This window comes from Trichoderma evansii (assembly GCF_050947405.1).
Source record: "Trichoderma evansii strain SZMC 28006 chromosome Unknown GGI43scaffold_19, whole genome shotgun sequence".
NCBI classification, from domain to species: Eukaryota; Fungi; Ascomycota; class Sordariomycetes; order Hypocreales; family Hypocreaceae; genus Trichoderma; species Trichoderma evansii.
Window position 1 is genome coordinate 701,445 of NW_028145187.1, and position 14,479 is coordinate 715,923.

General features: G+C 42.5%; 3 protein-coding genes across 3 annotated transcripts; all 3 read right to left on the minus strand.

Annotated features, from left to right (window-relative positions):
• Positions 1 to 1,109: 1,109 nt before the first annotated feature.
• GGI43DRAFT_429357 (flavin-containing monooxygenase) lies at positions 1,110 to 2,834 on the minus strand (the record flags this gene model as incomplete). Its single annotated transcript, XM_083209104.1, has 4 exons — positions 1,110 to 2,330; positions 2,408 to 2,512; positions 2,561 to 2,696; positions 2,762 to 2,834. The coding sequence occupies 4 exons, from the start codon at positions 2,832 to 2,834 to the stop codon at positions 1,199 to 1,201; spliced, it is 1,446 nt and encodes a 481-aa protein (XP_083057972.1). The 3' UTR covers positions 1,110 to 1,198.
• An 867-nt stretch (positions 2,835 to 3,701) lies between these two features.
• On the minus strand, positions 3,702 to 9,036 carry GGI43DRAFT_424736 (P-loop containing nucleoside triphosphate hydrolase protein; the record flags this gene model as incomplete). Its single annotated transcript, XM_083208417.1, has 17 exons — positions 3,702 to 3,969; positions 4,036 to 4,410; positions 4,488 to 4,571; positions 4,635 to 5,309; positions 5,399 to 5,449; positions 5,504 to 5,699; positions 5,820 to 5,880; positions 5,913 to 6,005; positions 6,042 to 6,139; positions 6,196 to 6,352; positions 6,413 to 7,113; positions 7,234 to 7,467; positions 7,512 to 7,818; positions 7,877 to 7,920; positions 7,999 to 8,100; positions 8,237 to 8,723; positions 8,824 to 9,036. 17 exons carry the CDS (start codon positions 9,034 to 9,036, stop codon positions 3,702 to 3,704), a joined length of 4,146 nt encoding a protein of 1,381 aa, XP_083057973.1.
• A 1,679-nt stretch (positions 9,037 to 10,715) lies between these two features.
• GGI43DRAFT_386480 (thioesterase family protein) lies at positions 10,716 to 11,750 on the minus strand (the record flags this gene model as incomplete). Its single annotated transcript, XM_083203798.1, has 3 exons — positions 10,716 to 11,447; positions 11,532 to 11,552; positions 11,628 to 11,750. The coding sequence occupies 3 exons, from the start codon at positions 11,748 to 11,750 to the stop codon at positions 10,716 to 10,718; spliced, it is 876 nt and encodes a 291-aa protein (XP_083057974.1).
• Between the last annotated feature and the right edge of the window lie 2,729 nt (positions 11,751 to 14,479).

Genomic DNA, 14,479 nt, shown 5'->3' on the forward strand with positions numbered 1-14,479 from the left:
CCAATGCACGTGTTAATGCATGCATGCAAAGAGCCAGGAACAAAATTGACTGCTACGACATTTGTACTGATAACGTATTTTTTTGATCCATTTTAAAAAATGCTGTAACGGCTCGCTGTATTCACTAACCTAATTAATTATGCTAGAAATCTATTCATCGTGTCTATGAGCTTGCTATGCCGCTTGTTTTGTAAGAGGCCTTGACTCCGCAGTGGAATTTGCTAGACATTAGAGCGTTTGCCCCCGCAGTTACTGATGTGAGATTGCTTACATGTAGTCTACCTACCCAGTGGCCTCGCAACTAATTCCGACGAATCCCGGGTAGACCCAGGTATCAGTATATATTAAAATTTACTAGCACAGCGATTTCTCAGCCAGTTTAATAAATAATAAAAATAATATATGTTATACAGTAATTAATTATAATATAAATAATATAAATAATATTTAATATAATTATAGCTATAATTTGACTAGGTATTGATAAATGAGGTTTTCTCGTACGTTGTCTGACTAGTAGCTCGTTAGAATTAATTTGCCTCCACAGTAGAGGAAAATGACCACTGAGGCGCCGCCGCTGTGAAGTTCGTCCATTCCCATACATGTAGATCATCACCAATGACCAGGAACACCATGACAGTGATCTTTAACGAAGAGCGCCGTGGCAGTAACGCGCATCGCAACGGAATACGCATCTGCCTTTTTTATTTTTTTTTTTATTTTTTAATATCTCTTTTGCGAGCGTATTCGAGCGTGTTTCTGCGTAGCGATGCAACATGGGCAATACACGGTCGGGTCGTATTGCTATGAAGCTATCATAGCGATATTTAACATTAGCCAGTAAGAAGAAGTGAGCGACAGGCGTTTCAAAAGAGTGAGCAAGATATACTCAACGATCTACACACGAAGAATTGACTCCCAGATGCCTGTGGCTCCGTTCGTCCAGAGCAGTTTTACGACTTTTGTAATGCAGATACCAACGGCAGTGGTCTTCATAGAGATTGCACCATTGAGTATTCCTGAACTAGGTATTCGGCTTTTTTACATATTACCAATAATGTAACATGTTCTCCATGGTATTAAACGGAATTTATCCCTAAGAGATGTAAAAAACGCGTTATTTGATGACAAGCTACGACTAAATGTCAAAGTGTATTTGCTCGCGGCATATTAGCTGTTCAGTAATATAACTAATATATCAGAAGAATGGCTTAAAGCTGGGATACTTTCCGTCTATCTCAGCTTGCACAACTTTGTTAAAATCGACTACTCCTCCCAAATAATAGAGGAAATTGTGTTTCTTGCCCTCAACGTTATCTCCAGTGAGCCATGATCCTCCCTTTGCAAATACAGTCGACTCGCCAATTGCGTTGGTCTGTTCCAACCATGCATTCTCAGCTTCTTGAGTAACTTCGATGATTGGCTGCTGAGTAGTTTCGTGCTCACCTGATCTCTTCTTCTTCTCTGCTTCTGCAGTGGCAATGAGTCCTGCAACGAACTCCACCTGAGTTTCCATGAGAGGCGGAACATTAGTCAAAGGTCCTTGAGGTCCGTTAATCAATAACATGTTCGGAAAACCGGCCATGTTAGTAGCTAGAAATGATTTAGTGCCATCTGCCCAATGGTCATGCACTGACAGTCCTTCCCGTCCAGTAATTGAGATATCGTGATACATGCCGTCAACAACCTCAAAACCAGTAGCAAAGACAATGACATCCAAGTCATACTCAGTACCGTCTGAAAGTTTAATGCCGGCTGGTGTAATCTCCATTGGAGTACCTAACACATCAACGACATCAACATTGTCCCGATTAAAAGTCTCATAATATCCGTTGGCTGTGACCGGTCGACGATTAAATCCACCAGGCTGAGTTAACTTGCGTGCCTTGACAGGGTCTTTCACAATCTGGGAAATCTTCTTGCGGATGAAATCCGAAGCCTCCTTATTCGCTTCCTCATTGATAGCGATATCTCCGAATGTACCGAATAAGAACGTTATTCCGTTGCCTGATTGCCACACTTGTTCAAAAACGCGCTCACGCTCCTCGGCAGTAACGCTCATAGCCGGGACTGATGACTCTATAATAGCGTGGCCCGAGAGATTGTTCCTCAAATTCTGCCATATTTGGTCGTAGTTATCATTGATTTGCTTTCGATCCTCCTCTGTGACTTTGCCGTCACCATTGGGAACCACGTGTTGCGGATGTCGTTGAAATGAAACTAGCTGTTTAGATTGGCCTGCAAGTGAGATTATGAGCTGTACACCTGTGGAACCATTTCCAATGACACCGACACGTTTATTAGAAAAATCATGTTTATCCGGCCAAGCGCTAAGATGAAACAAAACTATCAGCAATTGACACTTTCCGACGAATCCCTCGGGAAGAAAAAGAAAGAGGAATCTTACGTCGTATGATATTTTTCACCTGTAAAGCTGTTGAGACCAGGAATCTGAGGGAAATAAGCCTTTGATAGAGCACCTAGCGCAGTGACGAGGTATCTCGATCGAAAGCTTTCACCAGTGGATAAGCGTATTTCCCAGCCACCTTCAATGTATTACGCAGACTCCATATGGGTGTTTAGCTGGATGTCTTTGGGTAAATCATGTCGTCGGACTATATGCTTTAAATAGGCATGTATTTCAACCTGGGGAAGATAGCGTTTCGTCCAAGGGTAGGTCAACAGATCCTCCTTATCTCAGCTATAGCGGTAGACCTCGCTATGCGAATCGCTCATTGCGCCGGGATATCGGTTCCAATACCATGTCCCTCCGACTTCAGGAGCAGCCTCAACAAGTTTAGCCGACAATCCAAGGTAAATTCGCTCAATAGCATCGCGATTGAGCTATGTAGTATGCCTTAGGCTGACTAGCTGCCAAGTTATGTCCGCCCTAGTCGAGTCAGCGTACAAAGCACAGGCCTACGCAGTCGACTAAAATATGTTGACGCCCCCGTTTATCCTACGCGACTTTGAGCCTCTTACAAGGAAGCTACTGCATCTAAGTGGCTTGCTTCGCTACAAACTACTTGAATAAGATTGTGACGAAACAAGCGGCGACAACTTATACATTAGTTATCAATAGCAGGACGGTCTGCAGGATATATAAACATTTATATACTAGTAGAATCTATAAGGGTTGTGTTTTTTTCTCTTTCTGTTAACTTTGATTACAGGTTATTTCTATCTTTGGAATTGAATACAACTAAACGCCAAATGCAAGACCAATGGCCACTCACTGAGCAGTAAAGTAGGAAAAAGGGACAATGAACGGTAAAATATACTGACATTGATAATTGACTACTAAGTATATGAAATGATGGTCGACAAAAGCATGACAATGTATTAGTAACAACCCCTTGAAAATGCAAGTAATTATTTATAGTAGATGAATTTTGCAATGATGTAGTCTGGGTTGCCTGCCAGTAGATGCCCTCAACCTAATAATTATTATCGCTGCGATAGGCATCTAAGTCGGCACGCACATGAAGCTGTGAATCTGGTAGAATACCTGGTTCTAGTTGATGCCCGGGCCTTTCGGGGGGTGTAAAAGATATTGTACCGCATAATATTATGTCCAAGAAGGTGTCGTAGCCCTGAATTGTTGATGGGTTGTTCTTCGCGTGTTTGGTTAGCTGCTATGTAAGAGTACTGAATCATGGCGCTGACCATGGCAGACTTCTATACAAATGAGAAGTTGCCAACTATTCATCTTGTGCATTACCATCAGATAATTTCTCAACCATGACAGCCTCTGCCTTCTGCAAGGAGTACAGCTGCTTCAGCCTAGAACACTCCTCGTTTAGAAGCGCCCGTGGACTTCCGTGCTCGACGATTTTGCCGCGATCCAACACAATTGCGACGTCAAAGTCGAGGATTGTGTCAACCTGATGCGTTATGCAAACGACAGTACTTTCTGAAAAGGTATCGAAGATGGCGCGGTGGAATTGTGATTGGATATTAACATCGACACTGAGTGAACATATGGTTAGCATGCTGATTTTTGAAGGGAAAAAACATTGTTAGTAAACTACTTGCTGGCTCGTCGGCTCGTCCATTAAAACAATCTTGCCTCGTTGGAGACACGCCAGCGTCATTCCAAGTAACTGCCATTGACCATGCGAGAGGCTATCGTCGGTGAGGAGCATATCTAAGCCACCGATCCGTTCGATGACGGACCAAAGACCGCCTTCAGTCAACCCGCGGATGATGTCCTCGTCGTTGGAAATACCATGAACCTTTGCATATTGCTGGATGCTTACAGAAAGTTCCAGGGTTTCTTGGGGAAGAGCGACAAGGCGAGTTCGGATATCTTTAGGGCGGATCGTCGCAATATCAACGCCATCAATTAGGATGGTTCCAGCCGAGACGTGGACCAGTTGGAGAAGAGAGTTGACCAACGTAGTCTTGCCGCTTTTTAGATGAAAAGATAAATTTAGTAAGTGTCTTGGTTAGGATGGTTGGCGAGAGCGGGTTTGAATTGAACATACCTTCCAGTGCGACCACAGATTGCGACCTTGGAGCCGGGCGCGATATTCAGTTCGAATCCCTCTATGATAGGAGGTAGTGAGCTCCTAGCACGTGTATTAGTCAATTATTGTGGCTTAGCAGCTAGATTTACAGTAGATAACACTTACGAATGCGAGATGGTGACGTTCTGAATCGCGATAGACCCATTTCGTGGCCATTCAGGAGGCGGCTCTTCCCGCCCAGCGTTCTCCGACTCAGTCTGCAAGACAAAGTCTCGAATGCGGGCCACGGCACCGAGTGTGATTTCGAGAGTGGTGTAAAAGTGGACGACGATTCTGACTGACTGCCCGAGTCCCACAATATTAAGCAAGGCGAGACCTAGACTGCCGCCACTCGAGCTGTGAGTGCCCACGGCAATGGAAGTGACCACTATAGCCAATATCGAGACGAGGAGATCAAGCCATAAGTTCAAGGTGAGCTGAGCGGTCTGAAGGTGGTGGAAAGGTACTTGAGCTTGGCCCAAAACTTTGAGTCCTCTGCGCACATACCACTCAATCCAGCCAAATGCGCGGACGGTAGCAAGTCCATCGATGGATTCTATCAAGAGTGATAAAACGGGCGCTTTCATTTCAATGTCTAGATATCGGAGTCTTCGCGCTGACCTCAGGTAGAAGCGGAAAACGAAGAGTAGAACAATAGCGAGACCGAGCACGGCGAATCCAGTCCAGGGTGATTCTACAATAATAACCACACACTGAGCAATTACGGTGAGAAGAGAGATGGCCGTGCCAATGAAACTTAGTGGCAATTCCATGTCGATCATCTGTAAATCTTGACTAAATCTGTTATTGCCCATGCCAGTGTCAGCCACTACATTACTTTGTTCATGTCATGTTACTTGTCCCTTCTTCAACTGCAATCTAGCACGTACCTGTTGAGAGTGCGCCCGCTGTCATTTGCGGCGAAGAAATCGATTGAAGCACTGTCAACATTTTAGTAACTGCACGAGCAGAGGCAAATACAGGGTTGGACAAACTTGAGCATTGTTTCAAGAAGCATTGTATGGAACGAACGTGCCACTCGGACCGCCATCTGCAAAAATAACCAGAAGCAAGCGCCGTAGAAACCGAGCCAGGCCATCGAACCTACACCGAATAAGACTCCGTAAAAACTACTAACAGTTGACTTCTGGCCTTGGAGGGTCTTTTCTGTCCAGCTTCGGAGAAAGACCTCTGCACACGAGTATAGTCAGCATACAATTTCCTAAAACGTGCGTAGATCAATAGTATTTGATCTACCGGTCATGTAGTTATCTAGGGCTGAGAAAGGGGGAAATGGAGGAAGCATCATACGGGGATAAGTCGATCCGACCACGAAAAGCGAGCACAAAAGTAGGAACAGGACAAAATTTCGCTTGCCAGCAGTTGGAAATACCATTGGTACACAGCCAGGTCGCTGCTATTGTTAGTGTCGCTAACGTCCTTTGCGACTCTCAAGAGCTCAGAATCATCCTCTTGATGCGATGCCAGTGCAGCGTTCTGTTACTGTAACTCCGTTTGCTCAATTTGGTCGACATCTGTATACTCCCCGACATCAATGTACTGTCCTTCTCGTACGATATTGCAGCTGGCATCGATAGTGATAACGTGATTTGCCAGGGAAAGGTATGTCGCTGCTAAGATTTTAGTTTCTGCACATAACCAGACTATACAAGTTGAATTAGCTTACGTGAACTCGCAGCCAAGATTGTGGCCCGGGATCTTAGGATGCCATCCGGAGCGAAGAGCTTATTAAGCACGTGCTTTTCTGTACGCCTATCTAATCCTACGAAACAATTATTAAGGATTACAATATTTGCTTTCGAATACAATATTCGGGCCAAAGCCTGCGTGAAGAAGTCAGCAAATAGAATCGTCACTTCTAATCAGTTGATTGTTGCGCGCACAATACGAACTCTCTGTCCACCACTAATAGATCCGCCGTTTAGCTCGCACATATGCTGATCGCCTTCAGCAAGTTCTCTTACATCCCAGTCCAGAGCACATGTGTCGATTACAGTGTTGTACAATTTCTCGTCAAAAGGACGAGCACCGACAATGTTGTCCCTGACGCTGAGATTCGCAATCCACGGTGGTTGATCACAGAATGCAATATGCCGATCTGCGGTAGAGACTTTTCCTGATACAGGGAGATTGTCGCCAGTCATGAGCTTCAGCAATGTTGACTTACCACTTCCTGTTGGCCCGTAGATAACGGTAAGTCCGTCTCGTGGAATATTGAAGCTAATTTCTTTGACGATCAAGTCACCTTCTTCGCTCCATTTGGTAGTGACCTTGTCCAACGTCATCGCGAACTCTGTTCTGATAGGCTTTTCGCGCGGTTCTTTCTCTGGTGCATAATCAGCAGTGCTACTATCGTTTGATCCCGATCCCACGACGATGGTGTCAGTACTTTCATCTCCTGCATGTCGTCTCCCATCTTTCCACTTGCGCTGATTGAGGGACGCCTGAACTCGCTTCAAGGAACCGATAGCTACCATAAGCTGCATTCCATGAGCAGCGCCATCTTGTATGCCTGAGCTGACAAGTTGGAACAGTGTCAGGGCCGCGAATGCATTGCGGGCATTCAGAAGCTGGCTACCCTGTGCTTTTGAGAGGGCAACAGGTAGGACCAGACCAATTGCAGGAAGTGTAGTGATTGAAGAGAAGGCTACAGCGAATATGAGCGTCTAATATAAGGGTTTATTGACAATCAATCAAGACTTACACAACGTGATGATGGCAATCATTTCCAGGCGAAAATGTTTAGATAGTCCAATCTCCAAAGCCCTCTCGGCTTCAAGGAGGTCGAAAATAGCCTGAGAACCACCCATCTGCTTGATGACTTTGATACCTTTCAAGACCTGAATAGTTTTATGAAGTCGCATCTCCATTGCTTTGAACCATGTCTCCTGGTATTTACTGGCGCGAGCGGACCACCATGCAGTAAGGATGAGGCAAACTATAGAGCCCATAGATTAGCATCTTCAGTTAGAAAATGATGACTGGCGCTGTAGTGGATTCTGTCCTCCCCAAAGATCAGCGCCAAAGTGAGCAGGGATGAAGGTCCAAGACGACATTCAACCAGCCATAAGCCAAGGCCAACAGTGACGAGATTGCCCCAAAGGTCATGCATTTTTCGGACGCCGGCTTGCACTCGCTCCACATCCGCAGTGATCATTGTTGTATTCGAATCTTTCGAAATCACAGTGCGGTCTAATTTTAAAGACTGCTGAAAGATGCGTGAGGAAAGGTCAGCACGGACGAGAGTTGCTGCGCGAGCAGCCTTTTGCTCGTAAGTTGAAGCCATAATCTGTAGGCGTGGATTGTTAGTACCCGAGATATATGTCTTGGGAGATAGAAATTGTTACCGCAATGCCGATGTAGACGAATGCATATGCCGCAATTAATCCACCTACTCATCTGTTAGCTTAGGCAATCTAAGGATATACAGAGTGTAGAAACCCACCCCCGTTCAAATAGAAATTTCGACCCCTCGTATCAGATATGAGGTCTATGGCTCGCTCAACCAGAAAGGATTGGGTGAATTGAAGCGCGAGGTGGCTGAGGCGAGGCAAAATAGGATCCAGCAATACTTAGGAAAAATTAGACGTGAAAATGTCTATCACGAGCCCGGTCATAGTGGCTTTTTTTTTTTTGTTCCCTGCGCCAAGTGTTAGACTAGAGCTCGCGTGGATCAAATCAGAATACTGGTAAGATGATAAACCAACCGTTCATTAGTCTTGGGGCAATCTTATAAAGGTCCTGAGCTTGCAGTGGGATACGATAGCCCTGGGCGAAGAATGGAATTACGCGTAGCATAAGCGCTCGTCCGATGATACCATGCTTCTCCTCAGTAGCATCGCATAAGCCACTCTGTAACGCGAAAGCGCATTTCCATAGGATTTCCAGAACAAATGCGCAGAGCTTGAAGGATGCGTAAGTAATGATTGAGATGGCTGCACCACGACCGTCTACAGTGTCCCAGAGAGTACGGGCGCGTAGAGCATCCATCGGAAGCGTCCAAAGAAGATAAAGTACAAGAACTGACGATGAGCGCGCGCCATGGCCATGTTGGAAGTATGAGCAGCATGTCAGAATCAGTGTGCAGGCAATGCCGATGCTTCCAACAGCGGTTGACGCTCTCGTTCGAGGCCCATGGGTCGAAATGATAGCGAGAAATGCGATTTGTGATGCAATAAGGCCAATCCAAACAAACTGCAGTCCATAATGGACATATTTCGTCAGATTTGGATCAAATCAATGCGGGGAGAGGGCAAAAGGCAATGTATGCGAGGCTATCACGCCGAGAACTTACAAGCTTCAGCGACAGTAGAATGCCGCCTCTGAAAAGAGTTTGGTGGTTGTACCGGCGAGCGAGTTCCAAGATTGCCAGGACACTTGCGAGGAGTATAGGCCCGATGAAAAGGATGCTCTCCTCGAAGAGCAGTGTGAAGTCGAAGTCAGACCCGCAGCCGCGGACAATGGGACCGAAGTCATCTTGGACGCTCACAGGACGGTTGAGCTTCATGGCAAGTCGTCGTCGTTGCGAGAGACCGAGAATCTGTAGGTAGGATCACAGGGAAGAAGAAGTTACAATGCCATAACTACATGTACTCAGAGAGTTGCGTGCAAACGGCTGGTCGGCAGCGAGAGGGCCGAAAGTTGCATGCTAAGCCGCCGTTGGGAGCGGAGCAGCCAATCCTCCGCAGCACATCTACACGAAGTACTCAAAGCCGTATTGGGTGTTGTTGCTAGGCTTAAGCTTTACTGGAAGTTTCTGCTAGGATGAGATCTAATACTGGGTGCCTTTGCTGGGATCAGATTTTAGTTACTCGAGCTACGCCCCGACTTTGTTTAGAGCACGATCCTCCATTATGCTGAAGAATCTGACTATGGCAGCGCTAAGTAGCAACCTTGAAGCATTTTTTTTTATAAAGAAATTAACGTATTATGGCCACTCAAGATTATAGGTACATGTTAGAAAGACCAGGTACATGTATGTACCTGTGTACGTCAGTAGCAGTTTTTTGGGTGCGGTAATGGGAAGTAATCCCAGGACTCGATCCTGCATTTCTCTAAATTGTGGGTCCGGATTTCTTAGTTCTCCCAGAGGTCCGGGGGAATCACAACTTGGCGGGGCCAAAAACCAGCAATTATTTGCCAAACGTCCTTTTATAACAATTCCATTTGCATATATCATCTGGTATTAATATGTAATAAAAGGCGTTGTCAAATCAAGCGTTATGGCTCTTATCCTTTGCGGCTTATAAACATTGGCTCTGTTGTAAATAGGGGCTCTCACATACCTAGGCGTACAGGGCATATCGCGTTATCATAACCTAAAATATAGGGCTAAGCAAATTGAACCTATATTTTCCGCAGGCTCCAACTATAAATTACACCCAGCAAAAAGCTATGTGGCTTCGGTAAATAGAGAATAGCAAAAACTGATAAAACAAACTACACAGTCATTGCAATTAAAAAAAAAAAAAACAATGAAGAAATACATGATTCAGCTTATATACTTATTTATTATATATTTACTTGGGATTTTCGAGTTTTATACTAACAGTATACAGATATTTAACTGCTTGGTCCTGTGAACTGTAACCTATGAAATCTTGCTTCGACCAAGAGATTATTAGCCCTGTACAGAATTCGCTTGTTCAGATATTGATGTCACAATCTGAACCCAATCCGACTGAGTTACTTGTACAATCACTACATCATCCTTAGTCGCTCGTTAATAATCTATTAGCTTGAGTGCATGATACAATGTTCATCGCGCCCAAACTGGCCATGGAATAGATGCTAGTAAATCCGGCCACGTACAGCACCTGATTAGGTTAGTTGGGATATAGTAGCCAATTCCCAAACCAAACAGCTCAACGTTGTGAGGGAACGCGCGGGCTCATCCTGATATCAGAAATGGAAGGATTATCTGGCAGAAGACCAAGGCAAGAAGAAATTGAGCTGACCAGAAACAATCTTAGACATTGCCGTAGGAATAACAGTCGTTGGTACCGTAGCACATATTCGTCAGGATTGTTATCATGACCCAGTATAGACGATGGCGATGCTTGGATTGTAGTTGGGGGAAGGGAGAGTTTAACCTAAACTCCATCTACCTAAAGCTCCATCTTCACCTCCATCAATGGTTGGCAAGCTCGTCCAGCGTGGCAAAATGCTTAGCGTGCACTAACCCTCTCAACCGGTCTCGATGCGCTGCCAATCCCATTCTGTTCCCTGAATTTCATTTTTGTCCTCGGCGTCGGTACTGCTCGCCATATGCTCTGTGGGCGTAGCCATACTACTGTCGACCCAACCTCCCGGACGCTCGGGAAGTAGTCCACTCGCGCCAATTACGATGGCAGGGTGGACGCTCAGGCGACCAATCTTGAAAACGTATTTACTCACGGCAGTCGCAAAAACTTTCTTCTCCCAGTCCTCAGGTTTGCTCTTAATCTTGCGCGTGGGCCCAAACGAGCTAGCATCCCACATTCGCGGCTTTACAGCCCCTTTCTCTACAAAGTAGGAGAGCATGTAGAACCACTTGCGGTCCCAGCTCAGTACCCGTGTCCACATCTCGTATGACTGGCATGGTTTAATCTCCCGCTTGAAGCTGCTATGGACGGCGCCCAGACTGACAGAAACACCACCTTTGGCAGCCCGCATCAGGTCTCTGGGGTCCAAAACTAACTTCGTTTTCGCATTTTCCGAAAGAGCCTTCAATCCTCGCGCAAGTAGATGCACTGCCAGATGTATGCGGGCGACATCGAGATCGGCAAAGCACGTCGAGTTAGACTTATGGAGGTTGTAGTCGATATCGAACAGGGTGGCGTGCGACTGGCAAATGCTGTAGTGAAACAGCTTGTCGGGACTATGCGAATGATGCTCACGTAGGACCAAGTGACAGGTAAGGGCACCAAGGACGCGAAACTATGTTGCAGTAAACCTTCGAGTCAATAACAAGGCGCGGAAAGTTATAACAAGGAGTTTGGCTGGGCGAAGAAAGACACTTACAGTCCATATGAAAGGTACACTCTTTCAGTTGATTATCAGCATAAATAAAGCGATAATCCGACTATTGCGTCCAGGACTATTGAGAAACCATAAGACTAATTCAGCAGACTTGTCCCACATAGTGTATCCCCCACATGCCAATGAGAACACAGCTGCTGGCAGGAGTATTATCCTCAGGATTCGTGAGAGAGACTGAGCAACTCCAACAGCCGCGGTCATTGTAATAAATTCTGAAATTTGATTCAAGGGTTGTTACACTGGCTTGTCTGCTTGCCTTGGCCGACAGAAGCAACGATTCTACTGCGCAAAGTACCAAATGCGACTGCACGATAAAAATGGCCCAGAGTAGAAGGTATCAGAAGTAGCATGACTGTGGCTGTATAAGTTCTTTATGCAGCTGTGATTTGATGCGATCTGCATTCGGCTGTGATAGTTGCCACCTACCGGCCGGAAGGAATGAGATGGTGGCACTTACAGAGCAAATTAATAAAAATTCCATCGTTTCAGAGTTGGGTGTCCCGGCTGGCCGTAGTTGCTTAGGGTTAGTAGCATCGGACCTGTGTGAGCCCAGTCCGTCAGATCCAAGAAACAAACCTAGCGGCTTCATATTCGTCCGATGCATCCCTTCATATTCTATTCCCACTCACTAATCTTCTACCAAGTGGATATCGCTAGGCGCGGGATTGCCCTAGCGAACCCTTCACTCCCACTGCTCTATTACGTGATCCCGACTCCTAGTTTATGGAGCCCTACTAATATGCTCGAAGGAATGCCGCCGATTGGCCAGTCCTAGCTATATGTGCCCATCTATACATACATACATACATACAGAACTATGCACAATGTCCCCTACCTGGAGCTACGGGGGTGTTGACATAACTTGAGACGTTGTATTTCCCATACATTTAGAAAAATCACGGTTCTCTGTGTGTTCTTCGTATGTCATAACTTGACAATTTGATTTTGAGAAGTTTGGAGGAAACAGTCAATCAAAAGCGTCGCTTTATTATTTTCTCTTTGGCCTTTATTCACCTTTTTATTGCCGGCATCAAAGAAGACTCTCTACCAGTTACGCCATGAGCTTCCAGGGTATTGCGTGGAATCCCGACATTGTATGTTGTCATGTTGCAATCTTTCTCAGCCGCGAGTCTGCAGTAATGGTACGAGCCTCTTATCCGCACGCATACTCATATTGGCTTTCTCCACACAATAAGCATTTGATGCGCTATCTCGCTAAAATACGTAGTTACATTAAAGCTACTATAGCAAGCATAAATGCTGGGAGCCCATCGAGATCAAAGCTTCTTCTACAGTTATCAAGTGATTAATCCACAAAGCCGAGATCTTGGCACAAAGTACATGTATTTGACTCAACTTATCCCAGTGCACTACGTATCAGGTTATCGGATTATAGACATGACTTGTGGTGCGTAGGCAAAATTTCGCTCAGCCCTCGGGAGGTAAATGCCAAGTATGCTTTCGGCCTTTATAATTTCAGTTCAAAGGCCGTCTGTTGTTGTACCACCAGCACTGAGGAATATCTGTTTCAAAACGTTGACGGATTGCAAAACACTGTCGTGATCTGTCTCGTGGATGGTCGCGGTCGTGAAGTTTAGTACGTCCTAAAAATTGTCCTCCCCGCTGCCTTTCCAGCAATCTTCCATGTATCTTTGGCCATTATTTCCGATCATAATATCGGTCTCAGCAAAGTAAGCGTTGATCCTCAGGTTTTCTCCTTCGCCATAATCCCCAAGTGCTCGTCGGCTCCGCTCAAGCTCGGCCAGCCTCTTAACAAAGGCCGCATAGTCTTCACAGTCGCCCCAAAGCCCCGCTGGTCCTTTTCGGAGACATTGAAGTTGTCGAACAAGGGAAACGCTAGTTTAATCTGTCTGTGTAGATCATATAGTTATATATATATAAAAGGTCCTGTCCCTGACTTTATTACTAGATAACTAAGTTTTTTAATAATATTTTTTATTATTATTTTTATTTTTAACAGGTTATAAGCTTAAATTATAAAATAATAAATAAAATAAAATTATTTTTTTTATATATTATTTTTTTATTAATTAATATTTTAATTTTTATATATATAACTTTAATAGGCTGCTTTTATTAATATTAATTAAAAATAATATTAAAATAATTTTATAATAGCTTAAAATTTTATATTATTAATTTTTTTTATATTAATTATATTAAATTATTATTTTTTTTTTATTTAATTTTTTAATTTTTTTTATTTAATTTTTTAATTTTTTTTATTTAATTTTTTAATTTTTTTTATTTAATTTTTTAAATTAAATTATAATTAGTAATTTAATAATAATATATAAAATAAAATAAAAATAATAAGTAAATATAATTTAAAATTATAATTATTATAATTTATTTTAAAAATTAAATTTATATAAAAAAATATATTTTTTTAATTTAATTAAAAATATTAATAAAACTTTTATAAAAATTTTTTTTTTTTAATTATAAAAAATTTTTTATTTTATAATATTTATTTTTAATTTTATTTTAATTTTTAATTAATTAATTAAAAAAAATTTATTATATAAATTAAATTTTTTTTAAAATATTTAAAATTTTAAATTAAAAAGCTTTTTTTTTAAAATTAAAAAAATATTTAAATTAAAAAATATAATTATATTTTTATAAATATAATTTTTTATTTATAAATAAAAATATTATTTTATAATTAAATTTAAATATTTAAAAAATATTTAATTTATTTAAAATTATAAATAAATTTATTTTAATAAAAAAACTTAATTAATAATATAATTTATATAAATAATTTTAAAAATTTTATTAAAAAAAAAATTAAAATAAAAAAAAAAAAATTTTTAATTTTATTAAATATATTAAAATATAAAAATTTTATTAATAATAAATAATTATATATATTAAATTTTATTTTAATAATATTATTTAAATTA